The following is a 26850-nucleotide window of genomic DNA, read 5'->3' as shown; positions in this document are numbered from 1 at the left end:
ATAGACACGTAAACACACACACACACACACACGCACACATGATAAGTGTAAAAATAATGTAGTAAGAATAGCAAAAACGACGGAAAACTACAATAAAATTTAGAGACAACTAAAGAGAGAGAGAGAGAGAGAGGGAGACGGAGACGGAGAGAGGTAAAGAAGCGGAAGAAAACTAAACAAAATCGTTATCTCAACGGCAAACAAAACTTCTCGAAGAACAAAATGCAAACATTTTTTTCCCTTGTTTTCTTTTTTTATTTTCCCAACGTTTGGCTCATGCTTTTCCCTGAAAATGAAAACACTATACGAGTATATGGGATGAAATAGGTGCCATACACAAGTGTAGGTAGATGTGTGTGTGTGTGTGTGTGTGTGTGTGTGTGTCTGGCATATTTGCGGGAATATTTGCGATGGCTGTTAGCATTTTTGTAGTCGCCCTGCGGCACTCGGCACACACACACACCCACACAAACACACCCACACACACACAGACAAGTCCCACTGGCAGACACCTATTGCATACATTTAACTTTTGTTTATGCATTTCTTTTTACATTCAAATTTGTTGCATTTTAATATTTCAAAATAGTTGAGGCGGAAATGAAAAATATATTTTCAAAAGGACAAGTTTTTCCATTAATTATAAATTATCATGTATCCTTTCGAAAAACATTTTAATAAGGAAAAGGAAGAAACAAACAAATTCTGTTGGTGGCAATTTCCAAAATATAATTGAAATTGGCAACAAAAATATGCATTTAAGAGTTATGCTAAAAACGTGAAATGTTTACAGTCCAATCTGTATGTTATTTTAACCACCACTTACATATATCTCATCTCTTACTTTTCTATTAATTTTTCAATATTATTTACCCTTAAAATATTCCAGGATCTGCAGGGTTTCACTTTATCTGACTTTTGGCTTTAATATCGATCTAATCTGTTAGTTTAAAAGATGGTTACTACGACAAAGATGGTTTAACTTATGCAACATTTTTGCAAACGTTTTTGAAATTCCTATGAACATATTCTTTTATTTGGCACTCGACTCGTGATAACTGAAATCGTGACAGGTTTATGTCATACATTTATACAGGTGGGATAATTATGAGTTATTCATTAAAGGTAATAAATAATTTAAACATTAGAGAAGCAAATTAAAATAGTTGATTTGAGTCCATTTGTAGATGGAAACACTAGAGTCTACTTTGCTTATACAAATCCAAACTTAAAGATTTTCACTGCCAACCATCCGATTCAATTGAAAAGTTTGAAACTCGCCAAGTGTTTAACAAACAATCGAGGATAACTGCATGAGATAGCCTCATGGGGTAATGTCAATGCCAAACTTTGGCGTCCATGAGTTTGGTTTACAATCGAAATTCTTTTTTGGTTTACACCCACGGATTGACACTTGAAATCATGTAAAACTCAAACACGTAGTGACACGACGAGTGATTCTAGTACAACATAGGTACTAGATGGATGGCAAGACCATAAATTTCACTTCTTTGTAGTATGTGTGTGTGTATTTGCTCCTCTTTTCTGTGGCAAACAGACAGAGAAATAAACAAACAAACAAACGAACGAATGAACGAACCAAGCAAACAAATAAAATGTCAGAGCTAAACGAAGTCGGATGTTTGGGGCTAGGAAGCAGCGCCAACAGCAGCAGCTGGAGCACCAGCACCCAGGCAATCCAGGCAAGGCTAGGTTCAAGGACAAACAGCGTTGTGGCTCTACTTTGTAGCCCACATGCATAATTTGCGGTCAACGCACACAGAGAGTAAGAGAGAGAGAGAGAGTGGGAGTGGAAGAGAAAATTTTATTTAAATTAAGTAAGGTTTTGCCTTCCTGAGGGTAGTCAACTTGGTCTCCTAGTTAGGCTAGAGGGAAAATATTTTTTTTCTTTCGTGTCATTATTCAAAGCTGTGGCCTAAGTCGGCTTAGACGTTTCACAATGAAAATATCACGTATACGTCATGTTTGACACATTTATGTTCTCCAAATCTCTGTTTAAAGTTGACCAAGAAATCTTTGCAAATCTTTATCATGGATTAAGTGACTTAGTTAGCCAGGACATGGATTGCTTCAATAACTAGAGTTACAGAGGGTAATTGTAAGGATATATGGTGTTCTTTAAGATGTTATAAAGGAGGAAAATTCACGTCAAAAGACAACGAACGACTCAGCATTTACTTTTCTTCACTTTTAGTCACCTTGTGATAACACAAAAGATACTTTTCAAGTACAAACCTTTTGTATTAATTAAATTCATTAATATTTCCAAGAATTTCTAAAAGTATTAACATTCAATTAGTAAGGAATTTTATTATCGACACGCCATTGCGATATCTTAAATGCGTAATCAAATGCTCAGAATTTTTAGCCAATTCATGCTGCGTCTGTGTGTCACACAATTCGCTTTCTGTCTGGGGCCAAAATAAGCAATAAATCAGTGAAATATAATACATCACCTGTGGCCCAACCAAAAGTCTACCTTAACTCATATTTCGCCAACGATACGGATTCTCGCCGCCTTCTACAAATATTTTGCCTCATAAATAATAAGGGCAGTAAATTTGACATATTTCTTTATCAAGCCCAACCAAAGCTTAGCCTAGGTCAAAGGTTAATATTTATATTGTGTGTGTCTGTGTGTCAGAAGGCCGCCTTTGACTATTTATTAGCTACAGTTTTTATTTTTGCTCTTTCCTTGCACAAAGGCAGAAATTAATTAAGGTTCAATTTGGCTTGTCAACACAAAAAGTAAAAGAAGATGAATAAATGCAATTTTCCTGCTTTTAAAAGCGAAACACGTTAGTTCAAGGTGAGTCTTCGACTTAAAGATACCCAGTACTGCACAGAAGAACAATTGAACAAATTGTTCCATGATTCCATTCGTTTAATACTTTCGACTAATGCATAAAGTAGACGTTTAAATAGAACTTCGTAATATGCATGTATGTACCTTTAACTTGTTTATCAGCCCAAATTTCTTGAGACTTCTGCAAATCGTTCCTTTTCTAATATACCCATTTTGAATTCTATGGTTAACCAATGCACAGATGAAAGCTCCTTTGGTGCTCAATGAGATTGCATCAGAAGAAGCCCGTCAAAGTCTTTGACATAAAGTATCTATAAATGATGATTATGAGTATATATAAAAAATACTGATATATAAAAAGCCATGCAAATTTCAATTACTTTATTACATTAAATATCTAATTCTTAAAGAAATGAAAACTGATGTAAGTAAGTCTATCTAACTATTCCCTTATACAAATGTTGTTTTGGTTTCACTAAAGACTAAAGTAGGCATTTCCTTCTCCTAACACCATAAACTTACTCACATGAAATTGTATATTTTAGTTTTGATATTCGAACAACTTCAATTGGTCTTAATATTTCTGTTGATGCAAATGTATTCGAATTGCTTCCAATATTGGCCAATAAGCCAAATAATTTAATGAAATTCTCCATCTCAAAGATGACCCAAATATATCTTCATTCGTATGTACATATGTAGTCAAAGTGCAATTGCGATTGCAGTTAATTGCATTCGAGAATGCTGCCATTGGCACACATCAATAATACGAAAGCATTTGATGCGAGTCGACTAGTGTATCTCCAACCGAAACGTATATTAAACCGCAAAAGCAATTGTGAAAATAGTATTTGGTTTCCATGTCTTCATTTTTATAAAGCAAACACCTGCTGTGTGATGACACGTGGCTTAGAAAGTCCTACGGATTCAATGTGTAACCGCAGCATCAAACTCGTAAAACCCCCATGGACACATGCTTCTACGAAGTTTGATTCAGATGTGTGTGTTCAGGTGTTGTGTTGATGTTCAGATGTTCAGATGTAAATAACTAAAACTAGGCAAAGAGCAACTATTTTAAGAACTTATTGAACTATTTGCTTACCTTACTTTCGTAAATTTTTCAATCACCTCTCGTTAGTTTATTAGTGCTTTGGGTCAGTTTGTTTTTGCTGTCAAAAATGTTGTAGAGGACCAATTTACATATGCAAATGAAATTTCATTACAAAGGAGTAAGAGAGAACCTAAAGGACCTTGACAATTCACATAGGAAATGAAATTTCAATTTCTTTTACAGGAAATGATTTGCCTGCTGATTTCACGTTTGTTCAAGCCTAAATTAATTTTTACCCAATTTATTTAGATGTAGTTGGACCTATAGGACGAGGGCCAGCAGGACGAGTGGAATTGGAGTCATGGAATTTGTTTGACTGTGAAATATTTCTGAGTTATGAAATATTAATATAGTTGTATACCAAAAACATTTACCCGAGCAGAAAATAAAAAAGTTTCCTAGCAATGGCATCTGGACATAGTGAAAATTCACCTAGCAACAGTCGAGAGTGGTGAGAGGAGCGTACAAAACGCTGACTAAGTCAAGTTAGTGAGTCTTGTGATGCAGAAAAATGTTCATTAAAAGTTGATGAAAATTATATTACATAATTGATGCACTTGCAAAAAATTTGCCCTTACATGTGAGCTAAACTGTGTGACTATTCGATTAATATGAACCTTTGTTGTGAATAGGAACTACGAAAAATAAGAAACAAGGATTTTCATGTAGCAGCAAACGGTTAAGTTTTAGTTTAAAGCTTTCACTATTGGAGCTAAAAATTTAATAGAGCTATCAAAGTCAGTATAATATAGTATAGAACATTTCATTTTTATGTCAAAGCTACTCCCCCCAGGAAAATGAGATTTTCCTTATCGTATAAAGAGAAGAGTTAAAGTTTGGTGGCTCATCCTGACTTGTTTTATTGCTTATTGCGATAACGACAGGAAAAAGCTGAAAATAATTTATTTTTCTTGGTCAAATGATGAAAAGCAGAAACTGAAAATGAGAGAGCGTGATTTAGATAGTCTCATATGAAAAAATGGCTTGGTAAATTATTGTTGGCAGGGTATCTGAATAATTAGTTTTAAATAGTTAACACAGTATATATAGTATACACAGGCCATACATTGTTTGTGTGTCCTTATCCATTTAAATCCGATTGTGGTCAAATTTTAGCCTGTCTTTTATATGGACAATTGTAATCAACTCACTCGTAGATTTTTTGACATTAACCCTTATTTGTAAGAAATCCAACTGAAGCTTGGAATACACATAGCCTGGAACATGAGAAAGATTTTCATTATTTTGGTTAGACATAGCCACCCATTTAGGAATACATTGCGTATACGTAATTAGAAAGCTGCATTAGAGCGTTAACCAAACTATCAAGTTAATGGTAAGGCCAAAATCGAATTTCGTGTGACAAAATATCGGAGATTGGGCCCATGGTGTAGACCTTGGCCATCTTCTTTTCTATAGTCAATTTTTCGTAGTGTAAAAAGTAACATAAAATTCATAGTTTATAACAATTATAAATTTCCAGGAATATTTATTCACTACTAATAGCAGTCACGGCATCTATTGCAATTTCTCATCATTAGAAAGGCAACTAGTTCTTGGGAAAATAACTTTCGGTTAGTTGCCCTCATTGACAAGTTTGGCAACAAATGCAAATGCCAGTAGATTGCGGCGCCATCCACGCATTTTGCTTGTTACTCATAGTTTGGCTCGTTAGCGTGGATATTATGGCCCTTATTGTTGTGAGAATATAATGGTAAAGTGCACAATATTGCACATAATAATTTACATTGAGACGTCAAATAATTTATGACGAGTCACGCGCAAAAAGTGGCAAAAGTTGTGTTGGCCTAGCCTCCCGGCTAACGATATCGCTTATAAAGGAATCCGATACTTTGATTGCCGGGTTGGGGTTAAAGTGACTTGTAATTTGCTATGGCTGAGTTGGTTTGGCTCATCTTAAACATGGCTAAAACTGCCTCCCAATGCTGTGCATACCCTTTTGCATTCATTTCTCTTAAGCTATTAGCATAATCGATGGCACTTTGTTTTCTCAGCCTGTTTGCTGTTTGCTTCTGCTCGGACGAGACGCCTGAAAACAAATTAATTAACCATGTCACGAGAGCATGAAATTTAAACAAAAGATTTTCACGCTTACAGGCCAAGTAAAAGTAGAACAATTGCAATGTGAAAATGTAATTAAGTTGCAGCAGCTCAAAGGGAAACTTCCAACAAACCTACGCACAAAATTAAACACAGGCAGCTAAAGGCAGTTTGCAGGACGGTAGAGTTAATAAAGCAATTAAATTGGCTAAAAGTTACTGGCTGATTGTTAGACATTTGTTAATTAGATTTATAAGCAGACAGCAATACAATGAAAGTTTCTTTAGCTAAATAAACGTTTAATTGCTTTGGCTACTCTTTCAATTAGAATACATTTTTAAATTCTGTTTGCTCTTGATTCAACAGAAAACCACAACGAACCGTTAACCACTCTAATGCCATGCAAAAGCTTACTTGAACTAGTTGAAAATTACAACTCGATGGAAAAAGAAGTTTATCTTGCAACTCCAAAGACAAACGCTTGTCTCTTATGATGTTTGAAAGGGAGAAATTGAATTCAACGGAAATTCAAAAACGGAGAAGAAGTAGCAGTAATGCAAATATAATTCCTTATCAATAATTAAAAAGCATAAAATACGGAGATACAACATGTGTGTTTGTGGCAGGGATTTTCATTCATCATGTGAACGTCGCGACGTTTATATACGAATTAAGTGGCCCACGCAACTTTATTTGAATTTCGTTTCGTGTGAAATCAATGTTTTTATACTTTTACGGTCTCTTTTTTTATTTTTTTGGGTAGTATCTCACGTACACGCATAATTATAATGGCATACAGCGACCGTTGTGACTATAAATACCAATTAAGCCATTACAATGCAATTACTTTTCACGCTACCATTGTCAACTGGCGAATGGTGGCATGACGGAAAAATCATCTGAAAAATATTTCTCTTCATTATTTTTCAATTTTTTATTTGACAGGCAACAGAGGTAAGCAGGAAAACACACAGATAACCAGAGACTGCAGAGCGAAGGAAGGTGGAAAAGGCACGAGACAGGAGGACAGAAGGCGATGGGTTTTAAAGTGAGCTTGATGGATAACATGAGTGGCGATTGTGACATAAAACATAACTCAATGTGGATAGGTGGAAAGCAGGGAGCTAAGAAGGAGCAATGACTGGGGAGGGGGGCAAGAAAATACTTTAAAATATAAAGTTTCAGACTATGGTGAGACTTTTGAATCGTTGTAAGAGTATGTGAAGTCTATTAGACAAGAGATGTAACAGTTATTTGCTGATATCAAAGCTGTTCGTCATATATCGGGAAGTTCTTACATGTTATACACAATTCATTTAACTAATTCATACATATACTTAAAATCTTATTTGATTAGTAATTATATCGACCATGTTATCAAAATATTGATAGGTTATCACTAAAAGTATAGGACTAAAGTACTAAGGACTAAAGTAAATGTTTGAACTAAAAAGTACAGAGGTACAAAGGTGTTACAATATTACCCAAAAGATATAGAAACATTGTTATTTTGGTGCATCTGTTTACAAGTTTAAACTTTTTGCAGTGTATAGTCCACATTTACATAATTTTCCCCAACCTTTTGCTATCGATATTCTTATGACTTCAAAAACAATGTTGCATTTCGTAAGGGGTATCATCTCTTCGATCTTGTTCACAAACATGGCTACTGTTGTTGCATTGTTGCACTTTGAAATGAATATTTATTAGCATGTGTTTTTTTTTTTTGCGGGTGTTCCATATGCCATGTCATTGAACCTTATAGCTGCCACTTTAGGTTTTTTTGGTTTGCTTTTTTGCTTTTGTGATAACACTAATTCCCCCGTCATGCAGCAGCACACCGACTCATCACATTGGGGCATTGTGCATTGTGCCCCCAATGCTGTTTATGAGGCAGGTGGCCCGTCTGCTTACGTTTTTGGTATGGCATGCCGAATGGTCTGCGGTCTATGAATGTATGCTGTTGTGTGCCTTTCACTTTCCGCTCTCCAGCCGGCTGGCTGGCAAACAAAAAACAAACAAACATTGTCGAGTAGCTGCCGCCAGCATAGGCTAGTCACGAAAGTGTCGTCTTTATTTTTTTGTTTTTACGGCATTATTAACCCGTTTTCCTAGTTATGCAGTTTCAGTTTTCTGAGAGCGATTACGTCGCCAGTTTAGTTTTTGTCTATGCCTGAGTCTGGGCAAATTACTCGAGTCTAAAAATATCATATTGCAGCCATTCGAAATGAGGAAAAGGAGTGTGCTAAGCTCTGTGACTTTTTGTGTTCGAGGGAGTGCTAAATCAACAAAAGTTTCGAGAGCACTGTGCCAAGCAATTAGATATCTCTAGATAGGGACGCATATAGGAAATATGCACATACATAACTAAAATGTTTAGTCTGAAACTTCAAGGTTTCAAAAGTCGAAGTTACTTTGTGCAAATAGATTCAAATGAATTGTGGCAAAAGTACTTCGAATACACACCTTAACCAGTTAAAGCAAATCAAATGAGTTCACTTCATTTAAGAATCAGATTTATGATTTCCCTAAAATATGAATAAATATCTTAATATGGAAAATGGCAATATTCCACATACTATTTTCTCATTCGTCTTTCAATCCCTTAACTTATTCAGATGCAATTTGGGAAACTTCTAGAGGACAACTAAAAATAGGTATAAACATATGAAGCATACTCAAACATATCACAATCAAGTTTATAAGCGTCTTAAGCATCTTATTTTACCTAGAACTTAACTTGAAATAAATACAAAACCCATCACACTCATTATCATGATTATTAAGAAGAAGCGGCAAGGATTGCAAAGGATGTGGATTGAGAAAAGAAGAGGCCCCATCTTATCAAACTCATACAGACAACACCCAGCAGGAGAGGGGGAACACAGCTGGATGGAGATAAATACAAAAGCTTGTCTTATTAATTTTCATGCCACACTCAAAAGACGAAAAACAAAAAACATTGTTATGTAAATTTTCGCGCAAAGCGTCAGCCAAAATGCCAAGATGGCAAGAAAAACAAGAATTAATGATTTTCATGTATAATCCATATAAATTGCAAAAAGTGCGAAAAGTTGAAGAAGGGAAAAACAACCAAACGTATACAGCATGCTGAATATTAAATATAAGCAACAAGGACATGACATATCCTAAAAAGATGACACCTATTTCAGTTATAAATTGTATATCTAATGGAATGAGTGAACAACATAGCGTAGGAATCATTAACCCTTGGTAGAAATCTCACCGTAATAGTCCACTGAAAAGTTCCAAAGACTTTTCAGTACTTTTCCTTTTTTATCAGGCAATCTTGGCGGGAGTCACGTGCCTTTTATCTGTATTCGCTTCGGATTAGCGTTCACTCTACAGGTGACAAAAAAAGAACATCTCAACGAGGGGTCATTTACCTTGTACACCGAAGACAGAAACTCCAATCATAGAGTTCGTTTTTCTATTTCTTTCGACTTAACTTTTACCTTACTTTAGTTGAGCGATTATGTGGAGGAAATACTTTCGCTCTGGTTATATTTTGGGATAATTTGTTATTAGTTAAAGACAAACACAGAGTTTCTATACTCGAAATGGTCTATGGATTTCTGGATAGAATGTATTAGGGCCCATTAGATGTCCTTATCCTTGTCTTTTTTTAGTCAAACACAAGTGAAATACATTCAATCTATTACTCACGCTTCCATCTCTATTATTACACAACTCAAAGCTTAATGTCAGTAAAGTTTTTACAAGAAATAGGGGTGCGAATCCTTTTGGACAGCACTGTCACTGTCTTTTGTCCATGTCCTTGTTTAACTTATTGTGTTTGGGGTTTGGGTAGGGAAATGTGAAAGAAGACCAAAACGTGACATGTGCCAAAGGGTTAAACGATTAATTTCAATATACAATACTAGATGTGTCTATGTATGTGTATATTCGGGTGACATGTATGAGTTTTGTGTGTATTTGTGTCTCAGCTAATATGAATTTATGTGTTCCCCATCGAATATGTGCGGAATATGATGCGCGTGTTTCAATTGCTCTCATATTGGATAAAATCAAGAAATTATTTATAGTTTGCATGTGGGCGACCAATTTAATATTTGAAATCGCTTGGCAGATGTTGAACGTTTTACAAAGAAGCTAATTTTGAGCCAAACAAAAAAGCTTTTTTAAGCTGATGATGTATAAAATTAAATCCTTTTCTGCTAAGGCCATTGATGACAGATTTAGACTTTTTAAATGAATGAAATTAAGAATGTTTTCCTTCCTCTTTGTTAGTATTGAATAGAATTTAACTAGAAGTTTATGTTTTTTTTAGTTTTCCTTGTGTTTGACTTTCAAGGTTTGTCCTTCATACTAGTTTAAAGAAAAATCCTTATCGCAGAAACGTTCACGATTCCCTATTATAGTTAAATTTGTAGTTAAATGTTAAAGATCAATCTAGCGAATGATTATGTGAACATAATGCAGCTTAGGTACCTATATAATCCTTATTTACATCAGCGAATAAGATCGAAGAACTAAGAAAAGAAATTTATTTAGCATACTTTTTGGGGTATTAATTGGTTGTAGGGTTAACCAAATAAATAAATCGTTTCAGTTAAAAGTGTCTTTTTATTACCAACAAAACTTAAATAAAGTAAAACTAAAAGTATATAGACTTGAAATGCCTTGAGCACCATAACAACGTTCATAGTACTTGTATTTCCATTTGAAGTAATGCAGCATTTGAGGTCATTCCACTTGTCAGAGGCCTAAGGCTGCTAGAAAACTCAAACATATGATGAATGCACTTAACTGACGGCATTCTCCATGGCATATAGTAAACACATTTTTGAGAGCATGCGCAGATAAAACCATTTAGGAAGAATCTTTTGGCCACGTCTAGAATGTACCCTGTAGTTAGGTGAGGCTAAAAACAATAATGAACTCATTTGCAGTCTTTGTGGGATAAAAGATCTCAAAGGACTTAACTGAATTAGCAGAATATTTAAATACTCTTTTAAATTGATGTCCTTTTCTACGTAAAATTAAGGATCATTTTCGAAATTTGTATCTTGGAAATAGTTTCCTGGTGTGTCAAGTCTAGCCCTTGTCCTTGCAGGGTATAAAAACAGTGAGAGTGACAAAAGAAGAGAGAATTAGAGAGAGCAAGAGTGAATCAACATGGTTAAATTCTCCCTGTTGAAATCCACCCCAATCGAAAGAGAGGGAAAGAGAGAGACTAGGAAGCAAAGGGTAACAAAATACGGAAATGCGCGACTAAAGAAAAGTTACTTCACACACACACACACACACAAAGAGAGACAAATGGAAAGCCCGAATGAGATAGCCAAAGGAGAAGAGGAGAAAAATGTGCGAGCTTCTTCTCTCAGTGTTGCCTGCGTCTGTCAAACGAACGAACCAAAGAAACAAACAAATTCGAAAGTTAAATAAATATTTTTGAATCACAAATGACTTGTTCTATTTTTGTAATAAAAAAAAAAAAAAAACATTAAAATATAATACTAAATAAAATACACCGAAAGTGCATTTAAACAAAAAGTTAAAAAAAATATAAATATAATAACAACAACAAGCCAAACAAGAGCAATAAATAATAACAAAAAAAAGTAGCAAATGGAATCTCGTTTTTGTGTCTGCTAACAATAAAAAGTTAAGAAAAAAGTGTTCATCATATTTTTCATGTAAGCCAAGTTAACAACACAAATAATCAATGAAATCTTGGCTAAAATGGGTGTGTGTGTGTGAGTGTTGGTGTGTATTTTATGTTTGTGTGTTGTTGTTGTTGTTGTTGTGTTTTTTCGTAAAAATCGAAGGCAGACAAACAAAGTCACAAGTGACGCCGTCTAAAAAAAGGGCAAAATTGCAGTTGAAGCAGCTGACAGACAGTTTATTATGATGAAGCCTAATGAAAGTCAGTCAGAGAGTGAAGAAGAAGAGAGAGAGAGAGAGAGAGGAAGTAAAAGAGGGGGGGTCAAAGAGAGAGGGAGTAGAGGTTGCAAGGCTATGGGAGGGTTAACATTTATATAGGTTGGGTAACGCACATTTTGACAGTTGCAATTCTCTCATCCCCCTAACAAGTAGCCATGAGTATTAGTAAGGGTGCGGAAGAATTCATAGTGAGACAAACACAGAGAGAGAGAGAGAGAAAAAGGTATGAGAGACTGTTAGAGAGAACATAACAAGGCCGGCTTTGGCATTCCAAGAGAGTAAAAACTCAAAGAGAATGACAGTTAAAAGCATGGCTAAAACACTGAAAAAAATTGTATTTATCATTTAAACCAAATGACTGTAATCAAGGTTAAAACAAACCTCACCCATAGGGCTATATATTTTTAGCAATTTTATAGTCCTTTCATTCTCCTAAGTGTCAACTTTGCAGGACGAAAATATGTCAAGTTGCCTTAATTGTATTTGAAATAGATTTGTCTTTAGTTTTTTTTTGAATTGACTCAATCCAAACAGAAATTAAGAGATCAAAATATAAAAAGGAAAAAACTTTATAAACAAAAAGGTTTAACATCAATCAAAAAGGACGACTAATAAATAACGTTCATATTAACATGCATTGACGGGAAAAAGGAATTGGAATTGGTAACAAATTTGAGATGTTTTGACCAATGGAGAAGTTAGTCAGCTTCGGTTTGTGTGCAGTAAGAAGTACTTCAATTTTAGTTCCATTCTGTGTCTAATCAGTTATTTATAGACTTATTAAATTCGGCATTACCTTAGCGTAATTTTGAATGGCACATTTGAATTAAAGTTCTTAATCTCTTAAAGTTTTACAAAAGAGTATTTTAATGCTTCAATTTGCATTTGCTATCATCTTTTATCTCACCACATGCGTTCTTCTTTAACCCTTTTCAAAAACCCTTTTCAAATTGCCATAAATCCACACACACACACACATGGACACGCAGTAGCACACATTCTCACATGGATAGGGAAGTCCCATAATACTTAACGCCACTTATCAGCTCCTCTAGCACCGTCTGTCATCAAGACATTAAGAACAAAAACCACAGAAGGATCTTGGTCCTTTCATTCGTGCCACATCTTGCTACATACATCCCGCCCGTTTCGCATACTAAATTGCAACAAATTTTTGGTGGCAGCATCGGGGAAGGAGGCAAACCGCATCCACAAATAAAGTGACTAATGCAATTATGCATTAATTTGGAGCAACGTTCTTACAATATTTTCAACATTTCCGCAATGGGAAAAGGAAACTTTTGCTCCAACAGTTGACAAAATACATTTGCACTTTGATTTCCGTAAGAGGGACTAGAGCAATGAGGGAGGAAAACGATAGAAAAGATAGTAATAAAGGAGAATTCTAGTGGCACACACACACATACAGACACACACACCCGCTTTCCCATAGACCCTGTCGTGGTAATGAGGAAAACTAGAAGACAGCCAAATGTGCAATGCAGTTGAAATTTTTGCAGCATTCTTGCTGGAGGTTTGTGTGTAAATGAGTGTGTGCCTCAAATGGTGTGCAATCAAATGTATGTGTGTATATGTAGTGTGTGTGTGTGTGTGTGCTGCCATAAAAAGAAAAAGAAATGACTGAAAAAGACGAGCCATAAAGGAAGAGCTGAAGGAAGCTGCAACTCATGCCACATTTAACCAACTTTTAATTATCGTACTTGAGGGCCAAAGAGACTGCTCGACGTTGAGGGCCTTCGAGATGAACTTTAGAAAAAGGAAACTTAACTGGTTCCGTTGTACCAAAATAAAATTGGGAACCAGTATGTACATATCAATAAAGAACAAATGTTCTGGCAACATTCTTGAACAAATTCTTTGCTGAGATCTTCAAAATATGTTCAATTTCAGTGAAACAATTGCAAATCCTGAGATTTTCCTTATTCTCCTCCACTTTTATCCTTAATTTGCTCTCCTTCTTCTTGAAACTCATTAAAGATCTTTTGGTCATACCGTTTCTGGCTTAATGAACTTCATCAGATGACCTAAAATGTACAAAAAATACAAAAAGTCCGAGTAAATTGACGTTCTCCCCAAAGTATGCAACAGTAAACAATCAGCAGAACTAGTTCTCCTTTAACAGCACCAAATGCAGCCGCTGCAACATCATTGCAACTTCAGCCAGCTAAATTGTTTCCCAACACAAACCTTCTGACATACAAATGCAGCGTATAAGATATATACACATGTATGATATATGTATATATATATATATATAGAATATATATCTTCAGCCAACTGTCTGGCAGGTTTGCTGCTTTGGAGCTTGTTCTGTGTCTGTCTATCTGCTGTTGGCTTTTCTTAACTTTTTCCTCTATGTTAAATGCTCTAATTACGCCTAATGGAATAGGAGGGAGAAGTCAGACAGGCACACCAACACACCAACACACACGCACACACTACCCCTCACACATTTGATTCGTATTTTGTGTAATTGTTTGAGTGTTGCTGCCCTCTCTTTCTATCTCTCCCATATTCATGACTTGTTCGTTGGGTTTTTAAGCCAATTTAAATAAGTGAGAAGGGAAGGAAGGGTATACCTATATATGTATATACAGTATTCATCTGCTTTCCCTCCCATTTTCCTGATGCTGATTGTTTCTCCTTTTCTGTTTCTTATTTTTTATGATTTTATGTTTTTACTCTTAAAAAGTTTTTGCACACACACACTCCACACCGACACACACTCGATCATGAGGGGGGGAGGAGAAACTCACTCCGGAAAATTGACCAACAGCAGCCAACTGAGTGGCCATTGTTGCTGCCAACAAAGTTGTTCCTTTTATTTAGATTGTTACAGAAATCTGCATAATTGAAGTTAGTTCTAACAATTTTAAATGAATATTTCATTTGTTTTAATTGAATGTAAAAGATCCGAAAGCATAAGTATTCAAAAATGCACGTGGATAAATTTTCATAAATAGTCTAATTGAAAAGCAGTCCAACTAAAGTTAATTAACTGCACTATAATTTTTGATAAACCATGAATGGATGCATTTGAATATTTATAAGTTGCAGAGAGTGAAGTGCCGGATTCCGGTTTATGAACTTTAATTTCTGAGTGCACAACGAATGGAGCTTTACAATGGGTCGATGATGAACGTCTCTAGCCAATATCAGTAGTAGTTGAAAAGCAAATCAAACACAACGAGTATCAAGTGTCTTATAAGCGAAAAGGTTTTCAAAGTAACTGGCGAGTAGCGAGTGTAATGAATCCATCACAGCGAGAAACGAGCACCTCATATGGGTATTGAGTACAAAAGAAGAAGGAAGAAGAATCTAGAAGGATTCTATTTTGAATCTTTGAATGTACTGTAGCGAGTACCTTTAGATACTTATCGATTCATATAATGATAGCTTCGAAGATTCTGCTAGTGAACCTTTTAATGATTATTAACGAGAGAGCTTTTCTGCATAAACATTAATAGATATCATCGAGTACGTAGAAGCGAGTACTTCAAGGTATAAGAAGCTTGATATGAGTATGTAATAAGGAGTTTCTAAGAACTTATGGATATAGAAGCAATTACTTGACGTGTTTTAGATACTCACAAGTGTAAAGATTATGAAAATAGATTAATGCATCTAAAGATCAGCTAAAAATAAAAGTTCTTTCACTTTAAAGAGCATTAGAAGATGCAATTTAATGTGGAAAGTGTTTTGCTTCAAGAATTGATTACAAATAGTCAAAGAAAGAAAGTCTAAGCCATTTCATTTTCTCACTCACATTTCTACTGCCTATGGAAAACGAAAGTGAGTCGTTTTTTGGACCTCAGAGTCACTTCGGGGCAAACAAGTTCGCTTCGAACCACATGGAACTCTTATACTCTTATACCCAACTATGATATGAAGATACAGATACATTTTGAACGGTGTTTTGCTTTGGTAGGTAGCATAGAAATATACGTGATAGCTGCGCTTTTTGTCAATTGCTGCGTGCCGTTTGATGGCAACGTGACTCGTCGTCGTGGCTCTCGGATCGAACGGGATTCCCTCGAAAGAATTGTAATAGGAGTGTAATACCAACAATAAGTGTAATCAGATAAATGCAAACGGCAGAACAACAATCGAAAACGGTAAATGCAATTGAGAACAAGAGCAATAAATGGCAATAAATCGAGCCAATCATCGTAAAACAAGCAACCAATAAAACATAATTATCATAAAATGCTGGCAATGTGAATAAAACAAATACAATGTTTATTGTTTATGCCATTCATTGATATTTGCCGGTCAATTTGTGTCTATGAAGAAAGTGTGTGTGAGAGTGTGGAGGACCAATTAAAATCAAGGAAAATGGGCAAAGAGCGTGAAAAATTTATCAAACTTTTCAACTAATCTTATCTTATCGCCCTCTAAGCACACAAATGATTGATTCAATGACACAATTCTGTCAGCTGTGACTTCGCTTTTCCATTCTCACCAACAAACAAATATAAACTAAAAAAAAAAAACGAAATTTGGATACACATAAAACAAATTAAGATCTATTAACAGCATGTGATGTAATTTCAGTCAATGGACTATAAATTATTTGTTGATAGAAGAAATGGAATGGGCAGCAAATTCGTATAAAAGTTGTATCATGTTTGTTTAATCTATCAAAGCCAAAGTGTTTGTTGTTTGAGACGGAGAACGCTAAATTCTGAATGTTCTTGTTTTATTTGTTAATAGAATGATGAGATAGGAGATGATGAGATATGAGATTAATCTTATCATTTGCTTTTTTTTTAATGTCAAAGTGGAATTCTGAAATTTATCATTCTATAATGTATTTTTGTGTAGTTAAACGAGATAAATTTGTAACTTGTTTATCAACATTTGAAACAAATAACAAATAAGTAATTGAAAATTGGTCTAAACTATTAAAGGCAAAAAAACAAACTTAGAATTGTACATACAATTTTTTTTTAATTATCCACATTTGAATTACATTTCTAACATTTCGCCTTGATAAATTCAATTAAATATTTAAATGCTAATTTGGTGAAAATTCTGAGAATCTAAATTTGATTGTTGGCCTTTAATCCACTTGTGAATTAGAGATAAACATTTGATGCACACACACACACACACACACACACACACCCATGTACCCAGAGGCCAAAGTAATTAAATCAAATTAATTAATCAAATAAAAGAGATGAAAGCGAAATGTTAATATAATTTACAAAAGTTTCTGGCAGCTGTCTAATAAAGTTTTCTATAATACATATTTAGTGAAATCAACCGCCAAATAACAAGTGCAAATACGTCCCTATAAATAGATATATATAAAGCAATTGTTCAATATGCGTCGGAATATCAAATTGATTGTCTTCGTTAGCATCATTTGGATGTTTGTGATGGTCTATTACTTTCAGACCAGCACGGAGAAGGTAAGTCCCATATATATGTACATGTGTAATATATATTTAAAATTTGAATTTCTGAACTGAAAGTTTTATCACTCGTTGGCGTCTTCCTCTTCCGTTTTAACGGATCGTCATCGCGGTGTGGTGTAGTCCATGGCGTATGCCTTTTGCATAGTAATTATTTGATTGCCAGCTTATGGAGGTAGCTGGCTACTGTCTGTTTTTATTATTTTCATTCGCATTGTTTTCTCCTCTCCATCTGCACATAATTAGACTCACGTATTGGGTGGGTCTGCCACCGTTGCCCCCCATCCACGCCCCTTTTAACTATATATAGTTTTCTCATGGTAATTCCAACGAGTGCTTTGTAGTTGTTGGTTGTTTTAAATTAAGTATTTTATATAGAGCGAATATCTGGCACATTCGCGAATTGGTGTTGTTTTATCTTTAGTGTTTGAGGTAAAGTCCTAATCTTATCATATTAAACTTACAATTGTTATCAATAAACAATAATATTATCAAAGGGCAATAAATGTATGTGTTAATAATCAAGGTCTTTACATTTCAAAGAGCATAATACAAAAGGGAATGAGAAGAATTCATTTACAATCTTTCTATTTGGCATATCCTTTATATTAGCCAACTTCAGGCCAAGAACATTGGTAAATGGATTTGAATTACACAGGGAGTTGTCTGTAAGATCTGACTGTAGACTGTGGAGAAGTGAATGGTTTTCGAGTTTGCACAACCCTCAAAGAAGTTGTCTTTGAATGTCTGTCTCTTGCTTTTGGTCTTGGCTTGACAACAAATCTAAGGAGCGTTTCATATTTATTTATGGGACATTTGACTTTCATAAAACTTCATACAAGCACCGAATAGAAGGTTAACTCTCTTGTCAAACAACTAAATAATTTAATGCCTTTTATCTGTTTAAATTGGCAAAATCTTCCGCTGGATAAAAAAACAAGATCTATGAAATTTAAAAGGTAGAACTAATAAATTAAAAGTCGGGTTTCTTTTCTTTCTCAGCATTTAGAGAAAACCAAAGGAATATTCTTTGGTAATCTAAGGATTAAGGCATCGTAATAATGTTAAGAAATATAAATATGCATTAGAAATGGCCAAGATATATCTAGAAACTAATGGAAGTTGATCTTTTCCACCTCTCATTCAGTCTGTAGTCATTTTTTGTAAGATAGTGTTCTCTTAGAAAACTATTTATAACCAGAAACCATTATGTAGCATCCTATAAATGTGGGTAATAACAATTGAAAATATATAATATTATCTAAGAAGTCCATTAATGATAAAAATAAGTTAATAACGAAACTGTTTTATTTCAATGGGTCATTCCAGTCTTCAATTTATGACAACTCAACCCAGATTGAAAACTGAAGTGTGTGATTGTGATTTGAAATAAGCCAAACTGATAATTCGAGTTGTTCTCACATTCCATGGCTATCATCTGCGCGTATGGCCTATTAGCAAATGATTGAGCTTTAAATTAAATTCATTATCTGATTGGCTATAAAACAACAAACACTTCATAAATGTATATACATATAATATCTTATCCCTCACTCCTCAAAACTTATCGCTCTCTTGAACAAACAAAAAAACCCTGCAGTAAAATTTATTTATATACCTTGTATAAAAAACAAACCTTGTTAATTAAACATAACAAAAAAAAACCAAACAAACATTAATAGATTTTTGCTATGACCATATTTTAATACTCTATACAATTAAATCAAATGTATTATAAGAATCTGATTTCATTTGGATATTTTAGACAATAGAGAATTGTTATTATATCGGTCAATATGCTATTTGAAAATGCAATGAAGCAAAGCTATTTAAACCGAGAGTCAAACTCTTAACAAGCTGACAAGAGCTGAGAATCGTGCCCAACCAAATGTTACCAAAATGCATTGAAATTGACTGCAGATATGAGAAATGATTACGGCCTCTCGGATTTCTGAAGAGGAGTTGGGGTGCAGACAACAGGGAGCCAACTAGAATTGGCCATGTAAATTGTTGGGCCATAAGTACATATATCTCTATAATCGGCTTTATTTGTGCAGTTTCCTGTGGCCTTTTCACATTTCAACTCTTTTCTCTACTTTTCTCTCTTCCCCCTGCCTCTCTCCCTCTCTCTCACTGTGTTTGTCTGTTTGTTTTGACTGTTCGGAGCCATTTACTATAATTATTATTTTCCCTCAATTTTAAAAACAAAAAAAAAAATCATTGCAAAAGATCAAAAGTGTAATTAACAGAGTATTATTGAATTGCTTTTCGCACTCATTATGAACACATGTGTGTGTGTGTGTGTGCGGCGGTGAGGTGGGAAAGGTGTTGCAGGTGTTGTTACGTGGGCGGCTCTTTACTCTTAATTTGAACAAAATGGCGCCCACATTTACCATTTACCATTTGCTGTTAGCTCTTTTTTTTAACTTCTTTTTCCTATCAAATGAAATTTTCATTTTAAATTTAAAATGTTCCTAGCAAAAGGTTTTCCTGTTGGCCAACAGAGATAGTCAGAGAGTGGAAGAGAAGAGCGTTACAATCGGCGAAGTATATGGTCTGACATATCTCTGTAACCATTTTTTATGGACACCTATAAATTGCTAGTGCTTTTTTGTTTAATGCAATTAAAAACATTTATAAAAGTGCCACATGCAATGTTTTTTGCAGCCAAACAAATTGAACGCAAAGAAAAATGCTCAAATTAAAAAAACTTTGTCCTCCAACCATGCAGAAAAAACCTGAAACTTCAAATTTAAATTGACATTTTCTGTACGCATTCATTTCACATCGAATGTGTGGGTGAGTCCTCAGTACATATGACAGGAATATCTCGTTATCGAATATGTAGTTTTTGCATATTTCCTCTAAAGGAATTTCAAAGCTGCAAATATGTTCAATGTTTCGAAGTTGAAGCTATATTTAAGCTCGTAAACAGAAGCTAAACTGTATTTTGGTTGGATTCCAGGTTGATTGATTTAGGCATTTCAAAAAGGTTAAATATTTGGATTCAACAAATAAAGTATTAACAATTTCCTTTCCAACTCAATGTGTTCTTCTTGAAAAAAAGAAGTCTTAGTTTCTTTAAACCAGAACTATTTTCTGTCTACAAGCTTATCTACTAGCAAGAGCATGTACCAAATCAAAATATATGATATGCTTTAAAATCTAAACCTTATTTCTCCATATTTTTCAATATCTTTATCTTTGGATTAGCTAGGTTCTATGAATACTATTAGAGAAATAAGGTCGTAGGAGGTGTTTTCTAGGAAAAGGTCAAATGGATTAAAAGCTGATATGCATGATCAACTACTTCAAACATATCCTTCGACTATTTTATCTTTAACTTCTCACAGTTAATATATACTTAACTTAAATCAAATTATGACTACTTATTAGTCAAGACAAAGTAGCTCTAATTAACCTATTTAGCTCTTAATTACGACTTCAATGTTAAGTATATGTTCATATCAACCTAAACGATGTTGACCTACCACAAATCATTATTAACTTCATTACACATTTAAGCCCATTGAGTAAAATGATTCATTCATAAACTGAGTAATATTTCGAGTAGATTTTATGCCTTCTCATGGCTTACGTCTTGGAAAGCATTGTTGAGATATGAACTACAAGTAAAACTCAATCACACATTGTGTTATTAAATTTAATTGTTAGCAGCATGGCGTTAGAGTTATATAAAGGTAACATATGATTTTGGGTTAACGAAAAATTCGAAACCCCATGGCTATAATTAATCGTCACGGGCGGGCAGCATCAGCAGATTGCGTTACAAATTGGAAAAAAGAAACTTTCTTCTTTCCAGACTTTTTGTTGCTGTTGTTGTAAAGATTGAGACACAGTCACCACAGTCGTTTCTGTTTCTGTCTTCATATACTCCATTATCATAGATGATATGCAAATGACCCTACACATCTCATAAATGCAAATTCTGGCTAACTTTTTTACCAACAGAGAAAAAGTTTCATTGAAAATGATATGAGAATTTCAATTTTCGCACTTGCACGCTTCATCCACATAACGACTTCCCCTACAAACTTCGATGGCCTTGTTGCTGAAAAGTGAAGCTCCAAAAATAAAAATGAGATGAAATTGTGTTTCAAGTTCAGACTAAAATGCTTTCAAAATGGCTTAACGCATCATGAATTCGATTTATGGTCATAAAGCTCTGCATATCATTGAGTGACTATTATACTATCATATACAGTATAAGTTCGGATATATGTATATTTGATTCTATATAGTACGATGTCATGCAAGTTACGCTCTGTTTGACAGCCAAATGACAATATTACGTTTGTGGGAGCAAAAACTTTATCAAACAAACCAATGGAAAATAGATGAACCCAACAGGCTGGACATTAGTTGGCCATGTCGAAGTTTCGATACTCTTGCATTGATACTTTAAAATTTTATAAGTAATGGCAAAGATTAGTTAACTCTTGTTAAACGGAAAGCATTGGTCTAAGCCAGTACTTATATCTCTCAAGTCAATCTTACTAAAACTAGATCTAAGTCACTTTAAAGCCAAGTTAAGTGTCCTCCCAAAGAACTAATCTTCAACTGACTTGTTAAAAACTTTGCATAAACTCTGGTTGATAGGGTATAAAAGGTCAATTTTGCTCTTGAAATACTGTGAATAGAAACTGAAAAAACAAAACACATTTTGGAATGAGAAGTTAATTTTAATTAAGGTTCGAATTCAAAATGGAACTCGTTTTGTTTTCTGGTTTTTTGTTTTTTTGTGTCTGATGACTGTTCTTTTTAGAGACAAATTAACATTTTATCAGCAAGTTTTGATTTTGAAGGCTTGACGGACACAAAAAGTTGTAAAGTTTAGTTGCCTCGTTTGACATTTTGTGGTTCTTTGATTTACTATGAATAATTAAAGATTTCTATCATCTATCTGCAGGCAGATGACTTTTTCCATCCCTCCCTCCCTCTCTCCCTCTCCATCCAAGTTGACTAATTTTAGGCCCAAACAAAATAAATAAGTGTCTGTATGGCTATAATTGTGCTTCTGGCCTAACCGGCTCTTGATATACTTAACATTTGTCGTGCACAGCAGCCGGTTTTTTTTTTTTTTTTTTTGAACGTCTGCTTTTTGGCTCCACCTCGGTCCTCAACATCTGGTAGCTGTTGCTCTTTTGGTCTTTGTTGCTTTTTCTCTCTTTTCGTTGTCGCTTTTGCAGTGTTGCCATTACGCAACATAACCGTAACCCAACGCATGGACACAAGGTCGTTCGTTTCGGCGTTCGCTTAATAATTTTACTTTTTATGGCATCCAATACCGCCTTCTCTTCTGCTTCATGTACGCCACTGTAGTGTTCGATGGTTTCGATTAGAGATGGCCTAATCACTCACATGACTGACACACAAAATGTAGATACATCCATCAAATTGAAGATTCGCATAACTACCATCACGACCACATCCCAAAATAACTTTTCAATCGGACCCTCCTCAAAAATGTTTTCTAGATCCATCCATGGTATTGGTTCTTCTATTCTATACATAATTAGTATAAAGGACACATGTTTGCATTTCTTTTCCTTTGTCGGGTTTATTTTGTATTATTATTACTTTTAAATATTTAGTCTAAAAACATTTGAAAAGTGTTTCAACTATAGAAGAAGTGGTAAGCTTTAATATCCCTTTGTCCAGACTTTCCCTTTAGTATTCCCATTATCTATTTCTAAATTTCATTTTATGAAGGAATATTTCAATTTTCCAAGACAACAAAACTTTTAGACTAAGAAATATTCAAAACTAACCATGGAAAAGTTTAAATTTTAAAACTTTTGCATTTAAACTGACTATAAATTTCATTACTCAACTCGTTCTTGAAATTATCGTGAGTATTTTGGCCATCTCTAGTGTCGATACTCGATATTTAGTTGGTCGTGCCACTTTCAATTTCATTTCGCTGATTTTTATTGTTATTTTACAACTTGTTTGGATCCCCAGTCTTGCCACTGAGTATGTGCGTGTGTGTGTGTGCGTGTGTGTGTGTGCACCGAAATGGCATAACAATGATAAATGGTACAATCGAAAGGGAGGAAGAAATGATTTTGGAATTGGACGATGGTTTTTATTGAGGGTTTTTGGCCCAACAAATTGAGCAGCCCCACCGGTTAGTTGGCAGTAAAGCGCAGAAAGCCACAAAACGATGCAAAATCTGACACTGACAGCTGTAGCACCAAAATCTCTGGGCGCCGAATCCAACCAAGAAGCACTTGACTTATGGACACTTGTATGAGAGAATTTCTGAAAAGATAAAATGGTTGAAAACCAGATTTCATCTAATCTAGGCAAGTGTATAAAAGCGTAATTAACACTCATATATCTTTCTTAATTGGTGTCTTCCTCTTTGAAAACTATTTTTGCACAAATCTCTGCCCATAACCTTTACCCAAATATACATTTGTATTTCATAATATTTTAATGTTTAAGTGGTAAAGTAGTTGCCCTACACTCAGTCACTCAGAGTCCCTCTTGTACGTCAACTTAACATGTTTTGCGTCATAAAGTTCAAGTTCATTATGTTAACCAAACAGAAGACCTACAACAACCAGTTAACACAACGCACATACATACATACATGGATACATGATGATGGCTAAGATGATCATGATGATGTTGTTAATAATAAAGCCCAAGCCAGGCCAAATAAGAAACAAACAGAAAAGAGAAAAAGAGACCTGAGGAGGGGGGCAAAACGGTTAAGTACCACTTGAAGCGATTACACAAAACCAAAGAAAAGAAGCAACAAAAACACTAGTATACAAGTTAAATAAGTTCATGCACTTTGTGATACCCTGTAACGAAGGATGAAAATCTGTGAGAATTATTGTTAAGTGGAAGTGGATAGGAAAATGAGACATTCTGCTTAAAGAAGCAAGTCAAGATTTTGAAGGGCCCGAAATTAAAGGTCAGAAATCTTAAATTTATTACCCAATATATGGGTAATCGTTTGCTCACGACCTACTCAAGCTGTTCATGTAGGTACTCAAAAACTCAATTGAGTATCCAATTGATATCGCATTTACTTATGTAAAGCTACAAGATGAAATCTTTGCCTAACACAACACAAAACGAAACTAAAGTTAAGAGCAACTAAAAGTTCTTAAAACTTGCTACAATTCCCAAGATGGCAATATGGACTACAGGATAAAAATAAAGCCGAATAGAAAAGAAGTTTAATGAACATTCCTTACGCCAAAGTCAAATTGGAAATGGTCAAGTGGACTAAACCACCCCATAGTTTGATTACAGGGTATGCCATAATAAATAAAGTGAAACCCACAATAAGAGGACAAATGTTGTACATTAAATAATTATTATTTAATGACATTTACACAAGTTGCCGATGTCGTTGTCGTTGCCATTGCCAGTTGACAAACAATGAAACGAATGCAATCTTCAGTTTTCAATCACTCTCCTCCACTCTCGCTCCACTCATTCAATGTTCAATGCTAAATGCGCTGCTAAAGTTTATCTCATTTAAATAAAAATTAAATTTAAACAAGTGAAAGTACATACAAAACATTGAGGAACAACTTGAGAAAGTTGAACACAGAAGACAATTTAAATGCATGAAATACTATCAACCAATTGTCGACCATTCCGGTTGTCTTTTTTTCTCCCCCTTCCCTATTTCCTCTTTGTATTTTGGCTTATTCCGAATTTTTTTTTTCTTCTGCAGATGCAGAAACCAACCAAAAAAACCTAACTGAATAACCACTGAATGGGCATTTGTGCCACTTAAGTAGTGGCATTCACCTCGAGTCTTTGTGTTGAGCTGCTACTTTTCATGCCTGTTAGCGGTAGTCTTTTCATTTAGACGGTTGTGTGGGCTTTCGAACTACTAATATTTGCAATTAATGAATTGCTTTCAAATTTTCCAACGTTTTTGATTAGAACTGAACTTTAATGTAAAGACCTTTGTAATATCATTATCGTTCTACTTATACGTTAATTAATTGGTCGTTGATTTTGTTCAGAAATTGGCATTTAAGTTGTATCTTAAACCGGAATCTTACAATTAGTTTTAGTTTGACTAAAAACGAGGCACATGACAACAAAGAATAATCTCAAAATCTTTCAATTGCAAAATATTTAAATTATCCCAATACCATAATTAATTTCAGAGTAAAGTAAGTTTATAAAGTTTTATAACACTTCTGGCAATATATTTCCCGATTGATAACAGCTTTTTATGTCCTTAATCCTGTTGACTGTACAAAAACAGGATTAATATCACGTCTTGCATGAAGTTTATTAAATTTAATACATTAGCTTGGTCTATTGATTCCTGTTCTAGTCAAAGTCTTTTTGAACTAAAGTTTACTTTGAAGTTAAACTAGGAGAGTTTAATAACAAATTTTAATAATTAAACTTAATAAGAAGTAAACTTATGACGACTTCATTTTCCTCTTTTTTGTTTCTTTTAAATGTGACCCAACTTTGCTCTATTCGGCTAAGTTTAGAGGTAAGGAATTTTGTTTTCCCTTCCATCTTCCATCTTCTTTAAAATATTCTAGAAAATTACAATATGAAACATATAACTTCTATAAAATGATTACTATTATCAAAAATAGTCACACATTTTATACTTTTTTTCTCTTTACTTCTTCAGAATTAGTGTCCATCTTATTTACTTATCGTTCTAAAGTAGTAATAAAACACAGCTTCCCAGCAACATACTTATAATTTAATGGCTTAAAGTTAATAACAAGGCAAATATGTATTAGAAATCTTTTAGTGGTTCTTCTTTAATATTGAACACATGCAAGCCTAATCAGGGTAATCAGCACTTAACACTATAAATCAATACTAAACTTAGAACTTTATTTAAGTTTTACTAGTCTAATACATTTAGTTGCCAATTTATATAATGGCTTAAATTTGAATGAACCATAATTGAAGTTTTGTTATAGACAATTTCAATTTGGTTCGAGTCGTTGGTTGCTTCGTTTTTCGTTTTTTATTTTTTCTGGTAGCCTCTTCAAAGTTAGTGCCACCAGAAGTTGCAATAAATTGCATGTTGCAGCTGTTGCATGTTGAGGTTTTGTACAGAGCCATATCTGTCGGTCTGTCTTTGTGTGAGAGTGTGCAACCAAATTGCCCCTGCGACTATGTGTGACTGACTTTGCCTAAGTGCCTATGAGTATATGTCTTGGTTTGTGTCGCCGCCGACGCCGCCACTGACAAGACAAGGCTGCCTTGCCCCATTGCTGTGACACTGCCACGCAGACACAGCTTGAGCTTCAGCTTCAGCATGGTTGCGACAAGAGATCTTCATAAAATATATTGAAAGTGCTTTGCATAAATTTTACGTCTTATGGGGGTCGTTGATGTGGCTATGTCTTTGCTTCGGTCACTGTATCCCTGTCTCTCTCTCTCTATGTTGGAGGCTTAGACAATGCATTATTGCCTTTGGGCTCTGTTTTGTTGACCGAGTT

The 26850-nt window shown here is 34.6% G+C and overlaps 1 protein-coding gene across 2 annotated transcripts in view; it reads left to right on the top strand.

The window, feature by feature from the left end:
- The first annotated feature begins 11403 nt into the window (after positions 1-11403).
- Pgant2 (polypeptide N-acetylgalactosaminyltransferase 2) overlaps positions 11404-26850 on the top strand; it is a 29027-nt gene continuing 13580 nt past the window's right edge. The window contains exons 1-2 of one of the 2 annotated variants that reach the window (XM_068294628.1): positions 11404-11680; positions 17208-17365. In XM_068294628.1, the coding sequence (XP_068150729.1) occupies positions 17279-17365 (87 nt within the window). In that variant the 5' untranslated portion in view covers positions 11404-11680; positions 17208-17278. Of the gene's footprint in view, positions 11681-15925; positions 16064-17207; positions 17366-26850 lie in introns of those variants that run through there. The other variant, XM_068294627.1, reaches the window with a different exon arrangement.

This window comes from Drosophila tropicalis, unplaced genomic scaffold (assembly GCF_018151085.1).
Source record: "Drosophila tropicalis isolate 14030-0801.00 unplaced genomic scaffold, ASM1815108v1 contig_845, whole genome shotgun sequence".
Lineage (NCBI taxonomy): Eukaryota > Metazoa > Arthropoda > Insecta > Diptera > Drosophilidae > Drosophila > Drosophila tropicalis.
This window is presented reverse-complemented; position numbering and strand designations above follow the sequence as displayed.